The sequence below is a fragment of the Megachile rotundata genome, chromosome 15 (assembly GCF_050947335.1).
Source record: "Megachile rotundata isolate GNS110a chromosome 15, iyMegRotu1, whole genome shotgun sequence".
In the NCBI taxonomy this organism is placed as follows: Eukaryota; Metazoa; Arthropoda; class Insecta; order Hymenoptera; family Megachilidae; genus Megachile; species Megachile rotundata.
This window is the reverse complement of record NC_134997.1, coordinates 8,637,135-8,664,712: the sequence shown is the minus strand read 5'-3', so window position 1 is coordinate 8,664,712 and position 27,578 is coordinate 8,637,135. Positions and strand designations below refer to the sequence as shown.

The window sequence follows — 27,578 nt, the reverse complement described above, 5'->3', positions numbered from 1 at the left end:
GAATCCTATTTCTATAAACGTAGAAATAATAAAATTCTTCCAAAACGAGGATTACAATGGTTTACCCAGAATTTTCTTATTACCTTCACTTTCAGACAGTTATAATTTTCGCCGAAATCATTCAGCGCTATATTTGTCAATAAAACAAACCACGATCCGTAATTAATTTTCAAATAACAGTGAAATTTTTAAGGGGTGCGATACGAAAATAAAAACTGTGTCGACTTTGTATTTATTAGAAACTGAACTGGAACTTGCAAGCTGATAGAAGCAACGATATCTAGACAGGCCTACAGATCCTCGGTCGTATTGAGGTTATGTCACCAATATTATATAATTCGCAGCTTTTCACGGTATTGTCCGTACTACCAGAGCTAAATTGCAATATATTCGGCTAAAATTTGGACCTGACTTTCATAATCTTCGCTACCGTTCATCCATCGGAATATTAGGGATTTCTATTATTTTCACTGTAGATTACAGATGAATATTAAGTTTGATCTGTGGTTAGATTATATTTTTGTCAAAAACTTGTAGAGATTTTTCGTATGTCCGTAAACTGGAAGGGCGGGAACGGGTCTCTGTTAATTATTGATCAGTCGCGACAAGCATCCCTTTCAAAGTGAACTCATTTGTTCATTATATACAATAATATTTGACATCTCATACAAAATTCTACATCATTCAATCTCACAATTCATTTTATAGCAAATCCAATGTTCAATATAATGTTATAAAAATGACAATCCAATGTCAAATCCTAAATCCACATCTGGCACCACAAAAGTATTTCTTCTCAAAAGTCTGAAAACCATGGCTTAAACAAGACTCGAGAACTGGAAGGTGTTTACCAAGTATGGTAGCAGAGACGATAAAAATCCGTCTCGCCATTGAAAACGAAGAAGGAGAAGCGTGTGCACAAGGGCGTGTAGCGTCGTTGGTGAAGTAATTACCGATGACCTTGAGATCCGTTCACCGCTGGAGCACCGTCTATTTATAGCGGTGGCCAGATTTGGTAGGCAAATGAGCCGAAATTGAGAGGAGGTTGAACAACAACGAAGACCAACTCGGTGATGGGTGCTTCTCCGAGCCAAAACACACGACCCTGAAATCATCGGTAGGCCACAATCATTTCCCCATTATTTCGAGAGCTAGCCAGAAGAGTTAACTAAATCAGCCATCAACATCGATTTCCGACCATTTCGACCGTTCTAATGGCCCCATTCCTTTTTATTTCTTGGCGGATATTCTGTGTTTCGCCTACGATTTATTGCGCTACTTGTTGTGTGTGTTTTATGGAGATTATGATGTTTCGGGAGTATGGTCACATTTGGGGTTCTTTTTGTGGAATTTGGATGTAGTGGAAGAGAGGATCTTTTGGGGGATTTGCAGGTGGTTAGTTAAGACATTCTTTGAAATATTTTTTTTCACAAATTTCCAAATTTCTAATTTACGAGTCTCTAGTTTCCTCATTCTGAAATTCCCTAATTCTCACATTTTTAATTTTCTAGACTTCTGTACCTAAGTCCCTAACTCTCAGCTTCTCAAATTTCTTAACTTACGAACCTCTCCAGTTTCCACATTCTCAAATCCCTAAATTCCCAAATTTCCCAAACTCAAAATCTCCCAAAATTCCACCTCCTTCAAAACTTCCTAAATACACTCAAACCTCGAAATTATCTCTCCCCTGTCCATACGTCTATCGTAACCAATAATCCATCCGCCAACTCGTCATCCGCGCCCATCACAACCTTCCACCTTTCAACAGTGCTCCATCATGTTCTCCCCGACCACCACGGAGTTGATAATCGTGAAATAAAAATTTCGAGTCCGATCGCCAACGAAGTATCTCGGTCGCGTGACTTCGGCGTACAATTCATCGTTGAAGACAAAAGGCAATCGTCCGCGCCGATCTCGCTAAATGCCCGGCCGTTTGCTGGCCGCTGATTGGTCGGACACCGGCTACTGGACCCGGTTGACCCCTAACCCCGGCAACTCGGCCTTATCGTCTGGAATTGCCGTGTTGGTGGCGAGTTGGTACAACAACGAGCGCGCGCCTGCCACGCACACGCGTCCCCTCGTTTTATGACCGCGTACGGTGGGAGCGGAATTCTCTGCTGAGCGACAAACAATTGCCGCCAAGTGGCTTAATTGCAGTCAACTAAACAAATGTTCCAACCGTATCTCCCTGACCGTGCTCTCTCGACAATTTCTTTCTTCGTGGACCGAGTTTCAGGTTTGCGTCCCTCTTTTTCTCCGCCATTTTCTCTTCGCGCACGTTGCCGGGCCGGACAGTGTGACACGGTTTGTCATCCTGTTAATGTACATGACAAATACAGATCTTGGGGTGAGAGTTGAAACCACTACATTAGCGGACGGGTGCGAATGCCAGGGGAGGTTGCATGTCATTCCCATCCTAGGTATCTCTCATCCGATCTATTTTGAGCATGCGGGGATGTTGGATGACGTTTTTATACGGAATTTCAACGGAGGCTGCGTACTGATACGATTAGACATGGATTTTATGAGTTGCCTTCGAATTAAAAATAAAGCACAACGAATATGTACGTGTATCTTAAAAAATGTGTATGACATTCCATGGAATAATACAACTATAAAATGAACAAAGTATAGGTTCGTTCAGGTCTTTCTGAATGGGAGTTTGCTAAGTCACATATGCGACACATGACATAATAGGTTACTCTTTCAACTTTATCTTTTAATCTCTCAGCGTAAAACTTTCATTCTTCTTCCTATAAATAGTTAATTCAACCAAACTTGCTAGTCATCCATAACCTACATCAGTGCCAAATGAACAGCATTGTGTTGATAGTAATAAAAATCGAGCAAAGCTAAATAACCGAGTCAATCTCAAACTTGATACCTAAAGTTCTACATAAAAGAATGTTGAAACAAAAAAGAAAATTATCCTCAAATACAAAAGATGGTTCAGCGTTCGACAGCGGAAGATTGCCCCGATGCCCGTCGTTGCCCTGGAATTTCAGCAGGAGTGCAAGGGGATCATGAAATCGTTAACTGGACGCTTCCTCCTGGCGTTAAACGACGAACCGGGGCGAGTCCCCTCATTTTTCTCCTGCTTCTTGTTGCCGGCCTCGAAGACGAGGCTCGTTTCTCATTCGGCATGCTACGTTCCGTCGTAGGTGTATATGGCCGACTGGCCGTGCACTCGGCGAGATTCCCATTTATCAGGGTACATCCGCCGGAAGTGGGGCGACCCGTGCGTAGGTGAGACGGGGAGAAAGAGAGAAGACCACGAGAGAGAAAACCAGAGGACATTGTTCATTAGTACCTGCGACCTTAGGATACCTCCGGACCTCGCATGATTTACGAGTCGCTTTAGGCACTGACCCGCAATTGTGCACGACTTCGCTTTACTGAAAAAAACACCGCATGAAATTTAGAGCCCGAAAAATATGGTCATATAAAAGGTACGGAACAAAATATGTGACTGGTTAAAAAGTGTATCCATATTTACACTTCTGACAATTTATCTGGGGGTTTTGGACCATTTTGAGAAAGTTTGATCCCCTGATAAAAAATCCTATCTCTCATAGTTTAGACGATACGTATATAGGCAGGGTGGGGTTATATAGTATTTTGACTCGCGTTCGCTGGGGGTTACTCAAACGCCATTAGCTACTTTTGGCAATTTTTCTGGGGGTTTTAGACCATTCTAAGAAAGTTTGATTCTCTGATAAAAAGTCGTATCTCGCACAGTTTAGCCAATACGTATATAGGCAGGGTGGGGTCATATAGTATTTTGACTCGCCTTCGCTGGGAGTCACTCAGACCCCATTAGCTACTTTTGACAAATTTTCTGGGGGTTTTAGACCATTCTAAGGAAGTTTGATCCCGTGACAAAAAGTCGTATTTCTCACGGTTTGGCCGAAACGTTCATAGGCATGAATGAGACACTGAACAAAATACGTGACTGGTTAAAAAGTGTATTCGTATATTCATGCCCAAGGGTTCTATCTCCCTTGTCAAAAATGATCTAAATATTCGAATGTTTCATTGAAACATGAATCAAAGAAAAAAATCTGGAATAACCGAGCTCTTATATTAAATTCTTAATAAAAGATTCTTAAAATAAGCAGCGTCATTGGAAGTCGAAGCTGCAGCTCGGCGCTGAAGACACGAGTCGTCGGCCAATAAATTCCATCGATTATTAAAACACGCTTCCTGTCTGGCCGACGATCGGCGCGATTACGAGCGGAATGCGCGGGAGTATTGTAACGAGAAGTATCTGCGCGTTGTTCGAGCGACGAAACGTTTCTTGGGCGATTTCCCAGGATCGGGGAAACGAGAATAGTAAATCATTGGCCTGTCGCTATTCAAAGGAAGTATTCGTGTCAATGGTCGCCTTTCTTTTTTCCTTTCGTTTCAAACCGAAGATTGTGCAATCGACGCGATGCCAGTGGGCGGAAAGATTGATCACACCGGAGATCGAGTAAATGGGTTAATGGATTCATCTTTTACTTGCGATCTGGACTATCAATTCGCGGGACTCTCGCGTCGGCTTACCAACCCCTTTTAATTGTTTGCCTCGCGTTTCAAGATTAATGAACTTGAATTACAATTGCCTGGATATGTCTACGGGGATTCGGAGGACTTTGATCGATGGATGTTGATTTTCATCCTATGTGACTTGGTACAGATTATGCGAAATATGCTTTTTCTTCTGTATTACAAATAATTAATATTGCATTTACCAGCTTGTGGTACTCAAGTATAAGTATACTGGGTGACCAAGAGGCCCTGGACATCAGGTGACAGGTTACAGTGTGACTCTACATGAATTCTCTTTTATCTTAGCCCTGTCCAAAATCCTCAGACGACCACATCGCCACAAAGTTAAAAATGAAACTATGAGTAGCCATTCTGTTAGCCATTCAACACATATTCCAAAAGCGTTCCATGCTTGTGTATGAAAGGCTGACCACGCATTCCCCGATCGATTTTCCAATGGAACGTTATATTTTCAAGATTCTTCCGTCCTCGGATTCGGTTCAGCTGCGATACCGGCCACGCATGGCACGGTCGGAATTTCTCGGTTACATCAGCGGCACTTTTTGCGCTGCTCAAGAGTATGCGCGTGCAAGTCGGTCGTCCTACAACAACGGACAAAGTTGCGGCCGGTATCAATTGGCCGTGCTCTCCGCACGGTAATACCGGTCGACCTTCTGCAGTTGCAACACGAGACCTGACACAGATAGGAGAAAACCCCGTTCGAGTCGTCGGATCAGCCGTATGTCTGTGCACACGCCTTGCGAAACGGCCGTTCGTTTCAACGGGAAACCCTGATGACGAGGGAAGGTTCAATGGTGCCGCGCGAAATGATCATGGGAGGTTGCTCGTGAGCGTTCAATCAATTGACTCCTAGGCGGATAACGGCTTTCATGCAGATCCTCTGACATCTGCTCTATGCAGAGAAATGTGTTCCATGAGAATTATGGCTCTCCTGTGCAGGAGTCGAAGAAAAGCTCTGAGTTATCTCAGTTTATTTTCTAAGTGACAAGTCTTGAAGGGATTTTTCATCGGGTTTAAACTGCATATGTGTACATATGAGTCAATTTTAGATCATAAGGTCAGCTTCTGACATATTCGGATTAATTTCAGGTTACATTTAGTCAGAGTATGTTTCTGAGGAGGTTAGAACCAGTTGAGGTTGATACAGAACTTTTAAGGTTAGGTTCTGTATAAGTTAAGTTCGACGCCCTGGGAGTTTAGGTCCAGTTGAGGTTGATACAGAATTTTTAAGGTTAGGCTCTGTATAGGTTTAGTTCGACGCCCTGTATGCAACACTACTGTACTATATTCTACCCTAACATGTAGTCTTACTATAACAATTTTATCACAATAATAGTACAGTAAATTTAGAAATAAAATTTTGCAAAAATATAGTAAGGAAGTTGACCGAACAATGGCGGTCGCCGGTGATATCAACGCCTGGCAGTCGAAGCTTTCGGTTTTCGCGCGTCGTTACGTTATCGATCCGAGAGATTCTCAACGTTCCTCAAACCCGTCTCTCACGGCACGTCGTCGAGACGAGGCGTAAGTAATTTGCGTACAGACGAACCGCAAACCACCGCCACAAACCACCTCTCGATCCGGGACAATAAAGTCCACGGCCGTTCCGTGGGTGTACGGAAAGTCTGCCGGTGTTTCTTTGTGGCGCAATCGCGATTCTATGAAACGCATCAACGATTGACCGACGCTATGCACGAAGCATGTATAATCTTCTGCGAAAACTGACCTCGTGCAGATTTTGCGGGGATTTGGACGTGGATATCATATATAATATCTGTTTCACAAGTTGAAATTAATAGGTTAATACTTTGAGCTCAAAGGTACTTTCAATTCTAAAACTTTGGGGCTGGAAAGGAATTCTGTTAAAGTTATTTACTATACTTTGTTTATCACAAGTGTAACAGTAATAAAAAATTTCAATTTTAGCGTACAAAATTAATTTATATAATTATACCACAATTTGAAGTTTGATTTTATTTATTTTATAATAAATAATTAAATATAATTATACGTTGTACTTTTATATGTTACTTGACTTTACTTTAAAAAATCATTTCAATATTGCCAATTTAAAATATTGCACCTATGACAACAGCAATAAACTAAAAACAGCATCCAATATAAACCAGCATACAAAAAATAATCAACGTACATAAATAAACATACATCCTGAACATTGTGGACACAAATATTTGTATAACCTGTACCTCTTGAAAATCATAAATATTTCAAATGATTTTCCAGAAAATATTGCTCACTGTTAATTCCGTGTATCAATCACCGGCCTTCGCAACGGTCGTTAATTCATAACTTGCAACGAATAATTCTAAGAAGTTTCATAATAATGTCAAAATCAACGCACGGTTACAATTTATTGCAACGAGTGTAGCCGCGAGAACCCTTTGTGAGAGTTTCAAAGCCCTTTACACCTCGACAACACTTCTCGCGCGAGAAAACCATTCGACTGGGTGACAAGTGGCGACACACTCTAACCACACCTTTGCATCTTGTTGCAGGAAAACATTTCGACCCCGGAGCCAGCCGACATATCCGAGGAGGATCACTACTCGAGTAAGCAAAACCTTTCATTAACCGTTCTCAGACCTTGCCGTTTTTATTTTTTCTTTTCATTTATGTCGGAGGTGAACGCGGAGATTTTCTGCGCCATCTTATTTGTGCTCGGCGGGAAAATGTTTTTAAAATGGCGTCGGTAGAGTAGGTTCTTGGGTGGAGATTTGGAACTTGGGTCTCTGCAATTTAAAAAATTGGAACCTTGAATCTTTGGAGTTGTAGGATTTGGGAATTTAAAAATTTCTGTTCTTTGGAACTAGAAAATATTGGAACTTAGGAATTTAAATTTGATTACAATTTTTTACTGTTTGAATTTTGAGAAAATTATTGAAGTTTGTGAGTTTGACTTTCTGATTTTGAAGCTTGGAAAGTTTGGAATTTTGGAACTGTATTTTGTACCTTTGGAATTTTTGTGATTTAAAAAGAAATAATTCTCTAAATCTTAAAAGTGTACTGAAGTTAAAAAAAAAAGATATAAATAGCTAACTACAATATTAACAAAATTGTAACTAAAATAGTTTACTGTAACCTTTAATTTTGTTCAGAAAAAATTTCATTTATTATTTCATATTATCTCATTTATTTAAAAACAACCCTGTGCTCTATAATACTAATCCCCCCCCCCCCCCAAAAAAAGAAAAAAATCTTATAAATAATATGTAACATACATACTTATAAATTTTATTCATCTTTCATTTTATGCCATCATTTTATTCCACCATTTTTGTTTTCACAAAAGCATGTAACATTTTCCCACGAGTAAAAAATTGTTCGAGACCTATTTAGAATTACGCCGAAGTTCTGGCAACGAATGAGTTTCAATCTGACGTTCGTTGTCCTTTGGGGAGGTCAGGACACGGTTTCGAGAATCTGACCTAAATCGTACGTGATGGCGTCGCGTTTCTGCATTACCGAACGAGGTTGAATGATTTAGACGTCACGCCGCACCCGTCAGCCGCCAACTTTATCCAGCTGCTAATAAATCTTCCTCTTTCTTTCTTTCCCTCTTTCTTTCTTCCTTCTTCTACCCGCTTTCGTTTTGCCGTGGATCGAGTGCCCTTCCACGTGTCACTGCTAATTCTCTCACTCGATCGAATCGACTCTGCAATTGGAGGCAACTCCGCACACCGACATAGTAAGCTTCAAAAGTTTCTGCCTCTTGATTCACTTAACTCTTTGAGACACTTTACAGAAAATATTGTTACTCAGAATTTTTTTTAGTACACTTGTGGAAATAATGTACATTTTTAATATGAACAAATAATATACATTTGTATTCTGAACAAATAATATACATTTGTATTATGAACAAAGAATATACATTTTTAATATGAACAAATAATGTACATTTGTATTATGAACAAATAATGTACATTTGTAATATGAACAAATAATATACATTTGTATTATGAACAAATAATATACATTTGTATTCCGAACAAATAATATACACTTGTAATATGAACAAATTGAAATAATATACATTTGTAATATAAACAAATGAAAATAGTGTAACTTTAATATAAACGTTTTACTTATTTAACTTAGAAAAAATTTTTTGAAGTTAAGATACATCCCATCATAAAGGCACATGTGACAGTTTTAAACTAACCTAACCTCAAAGAGTTAAGAGAAATTACAGACATTGTCTACTTGACCTGTTTATTTTGAAAGTGAAGCCATTTAGATATAATATAACCAATACTTTAAATACTAAACATACTAAGTAATCAATTCAGTATGAATAACACTGTGACTAATAAACAGCGTAATTCACATAATAAACGTACATTAAATAATTCCATAAAATACAACAAATTTGTCTATCAGCACTTAGCAATATTTTCACATGTATTCAAATGCAAATCTTTCAGTATTATACTAACAAAAAATAGACTTAAATAAACTCAGTATTATACTGATAAAAAATAGACTTAATTAAAAGGCTCCGTTGATGACATTAGATTAACCTTCTGGGAAAGCGCAGACTTTCTTGATCTATATTTTTATTTTGGAACTGTTGTGTAACGTAGGATAACCCTTCTGGAGAAAAGCCAACCTATTAAGTAAATTATAAAATTAGAAAAAGCAGAGAAAGTGTATTGTAAATTTCATAAATAAAAATAGTAGTAACTTACTATTAGTTGCTACCTAATAATAATTTGTCATAATAATAATATAATAAAAATTTGTCATAATAAATAATAACAGTAATAAGATATTACCTGGCCCACTTTCAAAATAAACATATAAAATTAGGTGCAGATTAAACCATTGAATAAAAGAAGAGGGATGGTAACCTGTTCGAAAAGACATCCAAAGAATGTAGCCAATCGGCGTTCGCGTTACGGACGAGCGACGTATTTATTAGCATGCACCGACATTTCAACCTCGTAATCTCGTTACCGCGGCCTCTTACATAAAAGAACGAGATGCACTCGCGTCTTGTACGATGACGTTGTCTCGCTGTTCTGAGAAACAACCGATTAATCGGACGAGGATGCACGCACGACCTCCTCTTGTTCGTCGATGATCCCGCAGCATTTCGATCGAATGAAATTGTTCTTCGCACGTTCCGCGACAGCTTGCACGATATCAATCGACGTGATGTGTTTGCACCCGGTGTTAAGGCTAGTTTACATTCGTTGAATAAGCGATACAGGAGAATAGTGCAAGTAACGTGTCTCCGTACTGCTATTACTTTTTTTGCTGGCTTTTAAGACTGGTTTACATTGATAGAGTTAATAGTAGAGTATAACGCGAGTGTTAGAATTGATTGCATACGCTGTCATTTCACTTTTGTTTGCTTTGAGGTTAGGAGTAACGGTGACGGTGTTGATGAAGTGGGTGCAATTATTTCACTGCAACTTAATTACTATTTGGTTTATTTTATATTTGATAGATTTAGTTGTACTTTAATTTAGTATACTTTATTATACTTTACTTGTGTTTGTTATACTTTAGTGCTTATAGTTTATTTTTTTATACTAATTTCTGTATGGTTAGGTTAGGTTGATTACTATTTTGTATATTTTATATTTGATATATTTAGTTGTACTCTAATTTAGTATACTTTATTATACTTTACTTGTGTTTGTTATACTTTAGTGCCTCTAGTTTATTTTATTATACTAATTTTTGTATGGTTAGGTTAGGTTAGGTAGTAACAAAATATTTGATATATTTAGTTGTATTTTAATTTAGTATATTTTATTATACTTAAATTGCATTTCTTATTCTTTAGTGCTTTTAGTTTATTTTATTATAATAATTTTTGTATGGTTAGGTCATAACAAAATATAGTGTTTTGTCATATTTAATCATTTAGTATTTATTATTATACCTTAATTAGTATATTTAGAACATGTCATTATATTTTAGTTACTACATGTATACTTTGTTAAACCTTAGTGTTTGTTTATTTTATTATACCTAACCTAACCTAACCTAATTAGTATAGTTTGTACTCTAATTACTTTAATATACTTTATTATACTTTATGTATTATCCCTGTACAGTAATTAGTATAGCATACTATTTACTTTATAATAATTACATGTAAAAATATTTTGTTGTCTTAATTTGTTTATTTGTATATTGTATTATACTTTAATTAATTTAATTCATGTATTTATTACACCTATTTTAAACAGTATTTTTATTATACTCTATTATACTTTTATTAACATATATCATGTACTTCATTAAATTTTAACCCTAATATTTAGTCTACTTCATTAAACCTCATTAATTCGTTTAATGAGCTTGCCTGCGTCCAAATTTTTGAAAATATACAAAATTTCATGTGGAACTTGTGAAGCTTATTCTTTACTCATACGAGACGTGATGTGGTCGATAATTGAACGATCGAGATAGACTGCTGTACTCATCGAGCATGATGTTTTAATTGACACTCCACAAACTCCCTGTCGCACTTCTGTGATTCTATAGTACTTTTTGTATTTATGATACACACGTCTAAATTTCCTGCTTATGGGAGGAATAATGTAATAATTAATTCAGCATATAATTCTATCGGTACCGCCATTTTGTTTACCATAGTGGTCAGCTGTAATGGCTGACAAGTATTTGGTACAATAATTAAAATCTGAAATAAAGATCACAGAAGTGAAATGCTTACAGAGTTTTTAATATATTCTGTCATTGATCTGTGTATGTATTTTTATAGTATTTTAAAATTTGTTAAATTTACTAAAATGTTTGCAATATATTAAGAATTTAATGTAAAATGTGTAATATAACAAAAATTTAACATAACATATGTTATATATTAAAAATTGAATATATGTAATATATTAACAATTTAATATAACATATATTATATATTAAAAATATAACACATCAATGTAACAGAAAATTAAATTCTTTAATAAATAATTGAATTTTAAACAATTTTGAATATAAATATAAATAAATTTCCATTACTCTTGTTGATAGTAAATTATTTTTATAATGAAATTTGACTCAGTGCACTTATATGTTATACCTAATTTTAACCTACGATTTCTTACTCCGTTGATTAAAATATTTTTTATTCTATTTGTAATGAAAATATTTGTAATTCCTTATGGAACGTACATACTTTTCCATTACTATGTATTACGTAATTTCGATTTTCCATTCGTTTTTTGCGCTTGTTGACTAGAGCGTTCTTTTTTGTTGCAAGTTACACAACCATACCTCCTGTAAAAAATTCCTGGAGACATGAAAACGAGCCTACGATTGATATAAGGTGTACCGGAAATTTTTGATACAACTTTCTAACATTTAACTTTATATTTTTATATATTTATTAAATTTCGTTCATTGTTTATTAATGTGGTATTCATTTTGAACCTGTTGTTCAAATACAAAAAAAAATGTTTATAAATATTTATCGTAAAATATGAAATGTGTATAACATTTTTTCAGTAACTAATTAAATTAACAATTGAGAGATATTTTAATATCATGAGTACATCAGTAAATTGGTTTTGTAATACTTTTGTTTATTTATTTTATTATTGTCTTTTGGTTTATTTAATAAAATATCATTTTTCATATGTTATATATGTAGTACATTTTAACATATCAGTACATATATTTGTTACTTAGAACAATATATTGAATATCCATATTATTTACCTTCTCGCCAGTTGCACTTCTGTATACATACTAAAATTTGCAGTCCATTTAACACTTCAGCCAACTGCACTTCACAAACGTTACAAAATTCAATAACGAAAAAAAAAGAAACAGAAAATCTGCACATATAAAACAACACACAATTTACAAAGACAAAACTTACCAAATATTGTGTTGCGGAATTAGGTTATGTTACCATATTATACAAAATGTCCACATCTTGTTTTATTTGGACGAGTATCACAAACGTTGCACTTAAAATTCGTTAACTTTTTCAAAAACTTTCAAACACCACAAAACAATGTTTCACCTTCAACAACACATTTTTAATAAAATCTTAAGAATTGATGTTCCATCGCCATTTTATTCACAACGAAATACTGTACACGGTCACTAGGATAGTATAATGTATTTATTTACGGAGACCTTGCGGAGACAGGTTAGGTTACCATAATGCACGAAATGTCCGCGTCTCGTTTTATTTGTACGGGTATCAGCCTTGTTCGGAATTCGAACGAGCTTACCTGTTGATGTGATCGAATGAAAATTCTGGAAACGCGCGATCGGTGACGAAACTGTTAACGTAGCTGCATTTTCACGCGACTGAGCTCGAGAATTAGTCGAATGCCGGCGAATTTCGATAGTTTGACCTGTTGCGTCGAACCGTTCGAGAACCGGGACTTCGATCGATTGAGAAACGAATCGGGAACGAAACATTCCGCATAGTTTGTCCAAGTTTCGGTACGACTGTCATTTTCTGTCTCATAAATCGTTGATACTAAGGGCAACTGTGTGAGGGTGCAAGGTCACGGGGTACAAGTGACGCGTTATGGAGGGTAGCTTTTCAATTTTGTATGATTTGAAAATTTTCAAACCCAAGATTCCTATGTTTATAAATTACCAACTCCACAATCTTAATTATCCAGATTTCCTAATTTTTTAATTAACCGTATTTGCAATTTTTTGTTAAAATATGAAAATTTAAATATTGGTATAATAGTTGGTGGTATTTAATGCAATCAAGTGTAACAATCAGAGGATCTGCACAATTAAAATTTTATAATTTCAATGAGATTTGATATTAGCACGTAGAGGGCGATACCCGCGAGCCGTTCACTGGGCACTTCATCCGCCCTTTCACTACTTCACAATAATCAGTTGATAGACACTAGTTCACTTAATAAACACTACTACATTTGTTGGACACTATTATACTTAATATACATTACTACACCTATTACACACTATTACACTTAATATACACTACTACATTTATTATACAACAGCTGATAAACATTACTACACTAAATGAACACTATTACACTTAATATCCACTACTACATTTAATAGACACTACTACACCTAATGTATACTGTTACATTCAATAGACACTACTATACTTGATAAGCATTACTACACTTATTAGATACTACTACACTAAAAGAATACTATTACTCTTAATATGTATACACTACTACACTTATTAGACACTAGTATTCTTGATGAACACTACTACATTTAATATACAATGCTACATTAAATAAAAACTATTACTCTTACTATACACTACAACACTTAATAGAGACTACTACACTTAATAAACGTTACTATACTTACCAGACACTACTATACTTGATAGACAGTGCTAATACTTAATTAACACTACTACACTTGATATACAATACTACACTTAATAAACACTATTACATCTAATATACACTACTGCACTTAGACACTATTATACTTGATAAACACTACTATACTTGATAAATGCTACTGTACTTGAAAAAACACTACTACACTTAATGTACACTACTGTACTAATAAACACTATTACGCTTGATAAACACTATTACACTTATAAACACTACTATACTTGTTGAATGCTGCTATACTTGAAAAAACACTACTACACTTAATGTACACCACCACATTTAATGAACACCGCTACCCTTAATAAACACTACTATACTTGATAAACACTCCTACACCTATCAGTTACTACTATACTTGATAGATACAACTGTCCTCAATAAACACTATTATACTTGCCCTACACTAACACACTCATACACAACTACATTCAATACTACAACCACCATAATCTTTTTGAACGTCATTCTACCCTTAATAACAAATCGCACCATAAAAAGTCTCCCGTCCCCGTCCGTTTCGCTGGACCGAAATTGGGTCCCTCACCACCCCTCTATCGGCACCATTCACATCGTGTTAATCATGCCCTGAGACCAATTGGCACTTTTAATTTCGGCAGGCGCGCTCATGAAAGACGCGGATAAGCTGAAGCTGATGCTGCTCGCGTGGAATTATAATCTTCAACAGCAGGCTCAGGCTCAGGCCCAGGCCCAGGTACAGGCCCAGGCCGCCAACGCGGCCCTCTCGCCAAATAACTCCTCGACAACCACGGCCACCACCGTTGGCACACCTGTCACCAGCCAATCGGCCATATCCACGGCAAACAACACCATTAACAACTCCACACTTACAGGTAACACCTTATTTCATCGACGAAATCGGGTCCTCCGTATTCTTTGCAAGTGGTGCGTTCACGCTGTGGGATGAAGTCTCGTTTCATACATTTGCATGAAACCTGAATTACTTGACCATGCAAACATGTTTGAAAGTAACGTCTCTCAAGTGTAGAGGAAAAAATAGATGCCATAACAGGGCGTTTCAGAACTTGTGGACGACTGTAGGTTCTAACGTGACCCTATTTCAGAGTTTTAGCCATAATGTGACAACTGAAAGATCACATTGACTAACCTAACCTTTTAGAATTATGAACCTGACAAGCTTCCTGAACCCCAGACAAACCTCAACCCGACAGAAGCTTGATATTATGAAACACCCTGTACTCTAATGAAACTATAGTCATTCGTGTATATTTAAGAGTAGTGCTTTGATACTTTGTGGACGTGTTGTGACCATGGTTAGCTAGTGATTCGCAAAGTTTGGTGCAAATCGGTGAAGCCAACGTAAAGACTTCTCCTCGTGAGCGAACAAATGATCGTTCCATCCCAGTGTTAGAAATTCTTTTACACTTTGTGGACGATGAGAACTGGCATTAGTTTAGTGTGAACGCACCATTACGATCGTGTGAAGTGAACAACGGGTGGTTTAATGGCGGCCAGCATGAGTTAAGGAAGTCGATATTTTTTTCTTTTATTTAGCGTGCTGTTTGTTGGTAATAGTGTTGGTACTGGTAGTTTTATTAGTTTATTTTGTGGATTTTTTTGTTGGTAATTTAGTTATTTGGGTGGTGTCCGAGTTGAACAGAGAACTCTGAATATTTATTACAAATTGATTTGAAGTATATTGTGTTTGAGAGTTGAGTACATTATTCAGTTTAGGGTATCTTTGATATTATTATACAAAATATATTATTGATTAGTGATTTTAAAGTTGTTTTATTTTTTAATATTTCTTGAGAATTCTGCATGAATATGATTTTGTAGAATTTACGTTTATTGTTAAATTTCACTGCTTAAAGAGAATTTTTAATTTTTATATTTGGTGGTACACTTAAATTTCTGAATTTGAAAATTTAATATTTCTGTATTTTTGAATTATTAAATTTCTCAATTTTTAAACGTAAATTTGTAAAATTAAGTATTTAAAAAATAGAGAATTTTGTATTTGTAGTTTTCAAAGTTCTAAAAATCCAAGTGACCAAACTTGTAAATTTGTGAACTTAAAAATTGTATAATTTGCAAATTTGAAACTCTTCTCCTGAATAAATTAAAATTTTAAACTTGCAAAATTCCAAATTACCAGATAACAATCACAAGAATCAGACATTCGCATAAACCAAAATCTTTTCATCTCAAAATTCAAGGTTCCAAGTTCCCAAACTGCTAAATCCAAATTTGAAATATTTACAATTGAATTTCCTTAAAATAAACAGAAATCAGAAAACACCGCATTGTCACCGATTATGGTCGTAATTATCGTCGGCACAGTAAGCAAAAAGATAACATCGACAAAGCGTAAGTATAACAGGAGGTGCCACTCTGACAAAAAATTACATCTAAAGAGAGACGGAATAATACAAACAATTTAAGTTACCATGCCAAATACGAGCTGGTATTTCAACATATTCCGAAGAATGTACACAGTGTGCATGGCGTTCAACAAACAATGCTTCATACCCGCACACTCATGTCATTTATTTGTAACTTATAAGAAATACTTTGTTATTCATTTGTAATTTGTAACAAATACGAGTAAATATTTTGTCCTTCCTGTAACACGTTCGCCAGTATTTGTAATGAATATCTCGTCATTTCCCTGTAACACGTTCGTCCGTATTTTCTTGTAATAAATAGTTCGTCGTTTCTTTATAAGTTATTCGTAATAATCGTTTCCGTGATATATATTCTTAAAATATATTTTGTAGAGTAATCATTTTAATATATTCCTTTCTTTCCAACTTTTCAATCTTGTAAAATTGATGCAAATACTTTGGAAGGCAATATTAGTGACATACAGAAAATTGGCATTTATTATTAGAGGTTGAAATTCGTTCGATTTGAATTTCCTGCTGTAGAAGCAATATGGAGACTCGCACTTGACTAAACCGGCGTATAACTTGATGCAAAATTAAAAATATAATAAACAAATAAATATAGAGAAAATTGACATTTCAGATTATTAGTTGAAATTCGTTCGATTTGAATTTCCCGCGTCTGTAGAAGCAATATGGAGTCTCTTGCACCCTTTGACTAAACTAGCATATAATGTAGGCTTGACACAAAATTAATAATATAGTAAACACATAAATATAAAGAAAATTGCCATTTCAATTTATCAAAGTTTGAAATTCCTTCAATCTAAATATCCCTATAGAATTTAAAGGGACAGATGAAAGGTACCGCCTCATGTACCTCTTTGACACCGAGTATGGTCTCTGACGAAACCCCAAGTTGAAAAGGATTCCGCCGCGATGGCGGCGTAATCGCAGCGGAGACTTAAATGCTCAAGTTTCGCGTCCTTCTCCGACGACCAATGGTGAATTGCAGGTTTCGCTGGGGCCAAGGTGTACCGGCTATTTAGCTCGTGCGAGTTTTGTCGTCGTGCTCGACGTGACTAATGGATTGTCAGGCTGTGACGTGCTGCGTAGGAAATTCACTGCTCCTTCTTTGGCCCGTGAAACCGAGCCGTTTCGACGACCACGACAACGACACGGTTCTCCGTTGTTGATCGACCGTGATTAACGCCGCTAATTAACCGTGGGCTCGTTCGATACGTCGCCCACGTGGCCAGCGTTATTGTGCACCGTGATTGTACATCGTGCGGAGGGTGCATTCGATTTTGTGGATTATTGCCTGTTGCTTATTGTTACCTTAGTGACTCGATTGAGACTCTTGAGGTGGGGAGAACAATGGTCGACTGCGATACGTTGATTGTCAATCTACAAGATTGGAATTGGGGAATATTTTTGGGTTAATTTGTATTTTTGGATGTGTAAAATATTGAAGTAAAATTGTGGGTTTGTATTTTTTGGGGTTCTAAGGATTTTATTGCTGAAATTGGGAGATTTGGAAATTTGGAAAATTAAAAATTTTGCGTTGCTATTTTTTGGGGTCTCAAAGTCATTAATATTGAAAAATGTAGATTTGAGAATTTGAAAAATTAAAAATTTTTAGTTGATATTTGTCTTGAGTCTCAATGTCATTAATATTGACAAAGGTACATTTGACAATTTAAAAAATTAGAAATTTGTAGTTGGTATTCTTCTTGAATCTCAATCTCATTAATATTGAAAAAGATAAATTTGAGAATTGGAAAACTAAAAATTTTGAGTTAGCCAGAAATTGTCCCACTCACACAACCACACAAAAATGTAGCAAATCTTCGAAGTCCACGTGTAAACGAAAGTAATCCAAAAGCAAACACACATTTCTTAAATCACCGTTTAATGTACCGAGTACATAAGCTATTTCAAATATTTACTTAGATAAGCAAACAATTATTTCTTATCTTTCATTCATGCCGCCAACGTGCAGGCTTTACGGGCGTTAAAGTCATCAGATATACGAACACATGTACACAGATCTTATCAAATCCGACGTCGCATTCTTTATTTCGTTTTCTCACAGGAATTAATCGATTCAGATACACGAGTTCACTGTCAAATCAGATATTCAAACTATTCCTTTCCCTTTCCACACGAATACGTTGATTTATATTTGATCTTAATCGTGACGCTATAAATAGACTTCTGCTACATTATTTGATACGGGACTTTGAGTATATTATGAATTCGTTTTGTTCATAAATCATTTTCGGTATTTATGAATGACTCCGTACTTTTTCCATTTTATATATAATAATATACTGACTGGATATTTTTAAATATTCGTTGAATTTGAGGTTACTTTTGTTATAATAACAATGCATTAATATATTAATAAATTTTTGTTACAATAATAATTATGAACGTTTATTATAATAATTATAAGCTTCATCAGATAGTAAAATTAAAGAGAATACAAGATGGCAGCCTTTGACGATGATGACTCCATACTTTTTCTATTTTATTTATACTGATTGGATGTTTTTAAACATTCATTGACTTCGAGGTTATAATTTTTGTTATAATAATAATGCATTCATATATTAATGAATTTTTGGTATAATAATAATTATAAACGGTTATAATAATAATTATAAGCTTCATCACACGTCAATAGTTATAAGCTTCATCAAATTAAACACAATACAAGATGGCCGCTTTTGACGTTCAGCAAATGGTTCCTTTAAACTCTTCCCAGACGCGCGGGAAATTCAAATCGAATTTAATTTCAACCTTGATAATTAAAAATTTGTCATCGTCCATGGTCATATGAACTGTATTATTCCATCTCTCTGGAAGAAGTTTCTTTGTCAAAGTGTAATTTCTTGTATTTACTTGATACAACAAAATACCGAATTGTGAACACGTTAGAAAGAAAGTCCCGTGGAAAGGTGCCGGCACTCCCCTTTCCTTTTTCGCGGGCCCTCAGAGCGGTTCAGTTAGGCAAAGTTGCGGAAGGATAATTCACCGTTGCCCCCTGCCCCCTCTTCAAGGTATCTTTAGTGGCGAGCTATTTGAAACTGGTTTCGAAGCGGCCCTCTGCATCTCCGACGTGGTCATTGCGTAATGAACCAGCCGGCGAAGACGCGATGGTACTCGTACAGTCAGCGGCAAATATGACTTTTCTAGGGAAAATATGGTGACAGGGAGAAAAGAAATTTCTGGCTCGCTGATATTTACGAAGTACTGGTTATTCGAGCGTTTGGATGAACAAGTGGACGGATGGCATTTTCAGATTTAGGGACTAAATCTTAGAGACTAAAATTCTAGGGACAAACTTGGCACTTTGGGATGTAGGGATATGGGGATTTAGGGATTTAGGAATTTGTAGACTTAGAAGTGGAGATATGGTTATTTGGAGATTTTGGGATTTGGGGATATAGGGATTTGGGGATATAGGGATTTGGGGATATAGGGATTTGGGGATATAGGGATTTGGGGATATAGGGATTTGAGGATATAGGGATTTGGGGATTTGGGGATTTGGGGATATAAGGATTCAGGGGACTAAGGATTTGAGGATCTAGAGATTTAGAGATTTAGGGATGTGGAGATCTAGGGATTTGAGTATCTAGGAATATGAGGATCTAGGGATTTGAGGATCTAAGGATTTAGGGATCTATAGGTATTTAGAGATTTGGGGATGTAGGTATTTGGGGATCTAGGGTTTTGGAGATGCAGGAATTTAGGGATCTAGGAATTTGGGGATGTAGGGATTTGTGAATCTGAGGATTTAGGGATCTAAGGATTGGGTATTTAGGGAATTTTGCGATCTAGGGATGTAAGAATATTTTGCGTTGGAGATAAAGAAATTTGGGAAGTTTGGAATTTATAAATAATTCAAAAATTCATAAATTAGTTGATTCAGAAGCTCAAAAATTCAAGAATTCAACTATTGAACTATTCAAACTATTCAAGAATTCCATGATTGAATGATTAAAGAATTAAATGAATGAATGATTTGGAAATTCAAAGATTTGAGAATTCAAGATTTCAATAATTCAAAAATTCTAAAATTCAAGAATTGAAACACTCAAGAATTCATGAATTCAGGAATTCAAAAATTCAAAAATTTAAGAATTCAAACATTCAAGAATACAAGAATTGAACCATTCAAGAATTCAAACACTTAGGAATTCAATAATTCAAAAATCCAAATATTCAAAAATTCGAGAAATCAAGAATGTAAGAATTCAAAAATTCAACATTTCGTGAAACGAAATTTCAAAAATATAAAAATTCGAAAATTCGATAATCGAAAAATTGAGGAACTCGAGAATTTAGGAATTGCATCCGAGTGTACATCCAAAGCAGAAATGATCGTCCCACCTTCGTCAGTCTGGTGAGGATGTTGCATATCCCCTCTGCCTCGTCCTTCATTCTCCCCGTCCTCTTTCGCAAATCGATTTCGCGATAAACCGACGGCCTCCGCTTTACGATCTCCTCGGAAAAATTGCTGGGGAAAATGGTGGACTGTATTTCATGTTACTTTATTGGTGTTCCGTTTTCTTCCTCCATTTCAACGGCTATTAAAGTGTTTGTTAATTAAGATAGTCGTTGTACCGAGTACCGAAGTGGCTTATAACGTGTTGTTGGTACTCGTATTTGTTAAGTTTTTTGAGAGACTGCAGGTGTACTGTTTTTTCTATTTTAGTGTAGGGTGTTAATGGAGGGTTGTAAATGATTGTTTCAAAATAAATTTTGTACAGATAAGTGGAGAGCTCCTATAATCAGTTTGTTATATTTATTTATTTTTGTAGTAAATTTGTAAATTTGAAATTTTATATCTTTACATTTTTGTATTTTTATATTTTTGTATTTTTGTATTTTTGTATTTTTGTATTTTTATATTTTTATCTTTCTACATTTTGAAATATTCAAATTTTAAGTCCTTAAATCCTTACATTTGAAAATTCACGAACTCTATGTTTTTGTACTAAAATTTTCAAGTTTACATTTTTGTATATTTTCGAAATCTGATCAAATATTTATTCACCATCAAATTTCCAAATATAAAAATTAATGAATTAAAAAATATCAAACATATCAAATTAATAAACTTGAATACTCAGTAACCTTAAAATCAATAACAAAACCAATGGGCAATAAATCTTTCAAGCAGCAGTGAATGAATCAATGAAACAGTAGCCAAAAAAATAAATCTCTCTTCCTGTCCAATAAAACATATGTGAGACAGTAATATATTTCTCAAATGGATTCTTCCAAGAAGGCATCTTCCGACGCCGCACAGGTAACCCGAAGAAAACAACGAATAAATCTTCGTCCCGTCATCATGCTGGTATCTCGATTTTTAATCAGTTAATATACTCCTTAAGATGCTCAAGTTGTGCCTTAACGGTAAAGAATCTTTCCACGGCGACGTTTACCAAAGAGAACACGTATTGCAAATGGTGGATGTTGCCCGTCCAGCGATGGTCAAAGCTGATTTAACATAACAAAAGCGATATTTTCATGTTTCTATCTTTTATCAGTTTGTGAAAGGTCGTTTCGACGAATCTCTTCATTTCTGTGGAAAGATTCATTTTCTTGGATCTTGGAGAATTGATTGTTATTGAGGTTATTCGTTGGACAAAATGGAGGGCAAAATGGCGGTCAATGGTTACTGTTATTACGACTGCAAAACTTTTATCAAGTTAAATTAAATAGATATTGTTATGTGTTATGATATTGTATTTTATTACTATTACTAGTATGAATGTGTACAATTTCGAAACTGTCAAAAAAATTTAAGAAACAATTAACGTTACAAATAAAAAGCAAGCTATTAATTATATTCCCAGATATTTTTAATTTCATAAATTCCCACCCTTCCCCAAAATAAATCGAAAGTGCCACCGAGTAGAAATTTCATTCCATCAATGAATTTACATAACAACTCACGTATCCTTTGTCACGAAGCACTTTTGTCTTCCCGGTCAGCGGCCGTTCGCCCACGAGCGTTTCGCAAAATCGATTTTCCGATAAGGGACCCCCATTTCGCGTTACGAGATCCCGTTGGAAAAAAAGTCCAGCGGGAAAACGTAGAGGCGAGCAAACTCGCGTTTCGCAAGCAAGACTACTATCGCACTTTTGAATCTCCCAGCAGGAATTCAGCTTTCTGGAAAAAAAAGAACCACGCTCCCTCCCTTAATGGTCACTGACATTTGCACGGATGATGGAATAATCTGCGCTCCTCCTCGCAGAGATTTCTGATACGGTGCGCTGGGACCTTTGTTCAGTTTCCTCTATCTCGAGGAATCGTGTTCTCGCGGTGCCTATACATGCTGTGTATGCTCGCCATATGTATGTGTAATATGTACTTTCGTTGCAATTTTTGAGATTGGTGTATGCTGTAAATTTGAATTTTGATGTTTGGGTGAGTTTAGGAAGATTTAGACGGTTTGGGAGGTTGAGGGTTTTAGAGTTTGGGTAGGTAGGGATTTGGGGGTTTTAGGAATTGGAATGATGGGAATTTGGGAGTTTTAGAGTTTGGGAAGATGGGAATTTGGAGATTTTAGAGATTGGGGAGATGGGAATTGAGGAAGCTGGGGATTTGGGATTTTTAGAGTTCGGGAAGATAGGAATTTGGCGGTTTTGGAGATTGAGAATATAGAAATTTGGAATTTTTAGGGTTTGACAAGCTAAGAATTGGAGAAACTAGGAATTTGAGGAGTTTAGAGATTGAGGAGATGGGAATTGGAGAAACTGAGGATTTGGGACTTTTAGAGTTTGGCAATATAGGAGTTTGGGGGTTTTAGGAATTGGGCGCTAGAAATTTGGCGATTTTTGAATTTGACAAGTTAAGAATTGGAGAAGCTAGGAATTTGAGGGGTTTAGAGTTTGCTAAGATAGGAATTTAGGGGTTTTAGAGCTTGGGGAGATAGGAATTGGAGAAACTGAGAATTTTGGATTTTTAAAGTTTGACAAGATAGGAATTTGGAGGTTTTGAATATTGAGGAAATAGAAATTTGGAATTTTTAGAGTTTAAAAAGCTAAAAATTGGAGAAACTAGGAATTTACGAATTTTAGAGTTTGAGAAGCTAGGAATTGGAGAAGCTGAGAATTTAGATGTTTTATTTTACTCATTCTTGAAAAACAGTTTCTCACCATGATTACATATGATAGTATAGGCGATATGACAATTTAAGACATACTGAATTGCTTAATTAAAAGCCAAAATTCTGACCATTATACCAAAACATTTTCTACAATTCAAATTTCGTGTCTTTTCTGTAGAAAATGGCGTTCTAACCTCATTGACCACTATACTTATTGTCTACATATTAGATTAAATTATTCTCGATTTATTAAATTGAAATTAATTTAAGCAAGTACTAACACATTAGTTAGTCATTATTATTGCAAAAATATAATTGTAAAATTGCACATATACACAACATTGTTTTATTATATTTCTCAGTTTTCTACTGAATGTCTTGTATACACATACTTAACCCATGTAATACCATATTAGTATTCAAGTATTCACCATTCATTAAATTCGACATCGTGTTGAACACGATAAAAGTCGATTTATTATTAGAATATTACCAGTGTCAAGAAAAAAGAATCCTTAGTAATAAATTTCCTCGAAAGTGTAAAATTGCAACACTCCGTAAGATCAAAAGATCCGATACCAATTTCTCGTCGTCCTTTCACGAATAAATTCTGCACGAAGATTTCTCCTCTTCTTGGAAAAGTTATCCTGTTCATGATTTTCCATCGGCAGAGTATCGAAATTCCGAATCTCATGTTGTCTGGCAGAAGCAAGGCTCGCCTATGCGATAAAGAATCTTCGCTTTAATGGACGGTGACATTTACGAAAGCGGCGCGAACGGACGCCTGTTGCGAAGCGAATCGTGTCTTCAGCGATTTTCTCGTATGGTTATTAGCTTGAGGATACTTTCGTTTTCTTGTGATGGTGTGATACGATTTTCGGATATAAATCTGGATAACCTGACAAATTTACCTATATTTGCATGATGGAGCTTCTGTGCGATCTATAACATCTTAGAATGTTGGTATAGAGCTCGATAAATGCTATAGATTTTCTTTGTTTTGTGGATTTTCATAATAGAAACAAAGTGTAACAGTAAAACATTAAAAAGAGTCGAAATTATTCTGACCATTAAGGTACACCATTTTATACAATTCAAATTTCGCGCCTTTTCGCTAAAAAATGGCGTCCTAACCTTACTAACCACTATCCTTATTGTCTCCATATTAAATTAAATTATTCTCGATTTATGGAATTAAAATTATTGTAACCATTAAGCCATACCATTATCTACAGTTCAAATTTCGCGCCTTTTCTGTACAAAATGGCGTCCTAACCTCATTGACCGCTATCCTCATAGTCTACATATTAAATTAAATTATTCTCGATTTATTAAATTAAAACTTGTAAGATGAGAATCTACGTTCCTCAAATTTTTCGCAAGAGTACACATTTTTTATTTTTTTACTCGTTTGCTAGTATGTTTGGAACATGCAACGTTCCACTGCGATTAACACGTGTTCGTGTTATGTATTATTAATTATATCTGTATACAATATGTATTTACATAATTGTACGACATTGTATTCCTTTTCAACACAATACATTGAAATTATAATTTAACTCTTTGAAGTTAGGTTAAGAGTTACGTTTTAATTTATCTCCTTGGGGTTAGGTTAAGAGTTAGGTTTTAATTTACCTCTTTGAGGTTAGGTTAAGAGCTAAGTTACAATTCAACCCTTTGAGGTTAGGTTAAAATTTGTCACATCTAAATTTTTTTTATATATGGTGCATTTTAACTCATTTCTAAAAGTCGGCCTTGTATTAAATAATTGAAACAAACCATTTGTTAACATTAAAATTTTACTTCACATTTGTTTATATTAAAAAAGAAATTGCAACTTAGTTCATTTTCTTTAAGATCATGTAAAGAGCCGTGAAGAACTAGATCGAATTTCGAATACCAAAGCGTATAAAAATTTGAAAGCTCCCCAAGAGAAAATTTCACATTGACGCGTATCGGTGTCGATGTTTTGCCGTCCGCGGCGCTCTCGCAGCGAGATAAAACACGGCGCGGTTGGTGCCCCGTAGCCGTCCGTGGGCGTGCGCCAGCTCGTCCGTGAATTTTGTTGCACGGCCACGCACGTAGCACGGCTAGAAAAAGAGGAAGTCGCCGCGCCGGGGCCAGCCGGGTATTAGTTTCCTTTTGCGGGAAGCGGTTGAAAGAACGAGAGGAGGACGAACTGCCGGGTGGGGTGGCAGCGACTGATTTCAGGTTCAGACCAGCCGCGAGTTCAGGAACGGTGCCTGGTGGGATTGGGATTGGTAACCGGCTTTCTAGCCAACCTAGCCGGGTTCACCGGCTATTCCCCGGCCCCTCTGCTGCTTTTGCAATGCCGGCATCCGGCGAACGGATGCCGGGAACCCTCGCACCTAGTATCGTACCCTGCGCTGCACTCGTACTTGCTGCTGCATACGTATATTCGCTACCTGCTTCCTTTCATATACAGGGTGTTCCGCCAACTACGTCACCATGTCTCAAATTTTATTTTCTTTCGGCAAATTTTTGTTGATGGTCCACATTTTTATCTAGAATTTAAGCTACACTCATATGGGCTACGCTACATATGGGTATGTGCTACCTGTCCCCTTTCATATACAGGGCGTTTCACCAACTACGTCACCATGTCTCAAATTTTATTTTCTTTCTACAAGTTTTTGTGGATGGTCCACATATTCACTTAATACCTACGATACTCTCATATGTGGCATGTGGGTATGTGTTACCTGTCCCCTTTCACATGCAGGGTGTTTCACAAATTCTGTCACCACATCTCAAATTTTCTTTTCTTTTTTCAAGTTTGTAGTAGATGGTCCATGTTTGCACCTAACCCTACGTTGCACTGGTACTTGCTGCTGTATATGGATATTCTACTTCCTTTCATATACAGGGTGTTTCGTTAATTCCATCACCACATCATAGGTTCCTCTTTTCTTCTGAACATAGACTATTATCTCCTGAAGGGTATTTTGTAAAAATATAATACTGGAATGTCATGACAATTGTAACAGTGTCAACAGAGAACTCTTCACATCATCAGAACTGTTGATGACATAGTTGGAGATGTCATTACAGTCTTTTCTCTGGTTGTCTCTTAGTCGTTCGTCTCTTGAGGTACAACGTAGAGTCATTTTACAGACATATGTCACATGTAAAATAGGTTGCAATGGTATTTTTCAACAACACAAACAGCTACACTTCATTAGCTCTCAACCTCCATTGATACTTCAATCCACTTTTAATACGAAATGGTGATCTAGTTTTGATACGAATTGACAAGGTGATCAAGATGAAGTCATATGTGGATTCATGTCAGTTAGTCTAATGTAGAATGTGATCAAAATCATACCTCAACATACATTTAGCTCTAAACATAGAACACTTGACAGAAACATAACCTGACGTGGCCTAAACATAGCAGAATTTGAGCTAATGTAATAGAATCAGATGTGATCAAAATCATACCTTCTTGAATATCCATAAAATTAGCTCCAAGCACTTAACATGACACGAACATAACATAAACATGACATAAGATAGTATAATAAACGCATTTGATCAAACGCAAATGCCATCCACACGAAATAGCATTTGAGAATAAATATCGTCCAAGCGAATGTCATATAGCCGCTCGTCCGAAGAAGTTTTTCCCATCAAAAATCTTGCCAACACCATGGAACACGACCAAACAGGGAAATCCTTTCCCTGACCAGGGACAAGGGTGGGGAGAGTCCGTTCCACTCGCCGCGTTCCTCGTGCCCACGAATTCTTCGTGGCAAGCGTACGAGTAGAAGAACCAAGGTGCAGCAACCTCGAAGCTTCGTTACTAGCTTAGAGGAGGAAGAGAGGAAGAGAGCCGGTGCTGGGCCGCCTCCTGGACGAGGGTCCAGTTTCCTGGGTCGTCTACTCGCGCGTTCAGTTACTGGTTCTACCGGAATCTTCCTGGAAGCGTGCGTGCGTGGCTGCGTGCGATGAACGGAGAATTTTGAACCGAGCTGCAAGGTATGATCAAAACGTTCGGGGACCATGCTACTTAATTAAGGATTCAAATTTTCTTCGTAGTGTGAACATTCATAGTCTACGCACATTTACCTTAGACTTTAATATATGTTGATACAAGTATATGTTACCTATCTCATATGATTTGTCTTGAAGGTGAC

At 36.1% G+C, this 27,578-nt stretch overlaps 1 protein-coding gene across 7 annotated transcripts in view; it reads left to right on the top strand.

Moving 5' to 3' along the window:
- Positions 1 to 27,578, top strand: part of LOC100882147 (nucleolar protein 4-like) — a 126,511-nt gene that overhangs the window by 68,048 nt on the left and 30,885 nt on the right. For 6 of the 7 annotated variants that reach the window (XM_012286154.2, XM_012286153.2, XM_012286157.2 and 3 more), the window contains 2 exons: positions 7,068 to 7,122; positions 14,540 to 14,773. In XM_012286154.2, the coding sequence (XP_012141544.1) occupies positions 7,068 to 7,122; positions 14,540 to 14,773 (289 nt within the window). The remainder of the gene's footprint in view (positions 1 to 7,067; positions 7,123 to 14,539; positions 14,774 to 27,578) is intronic. The other variant, XM_012286158.2, reaches the window with a different exon arrangement.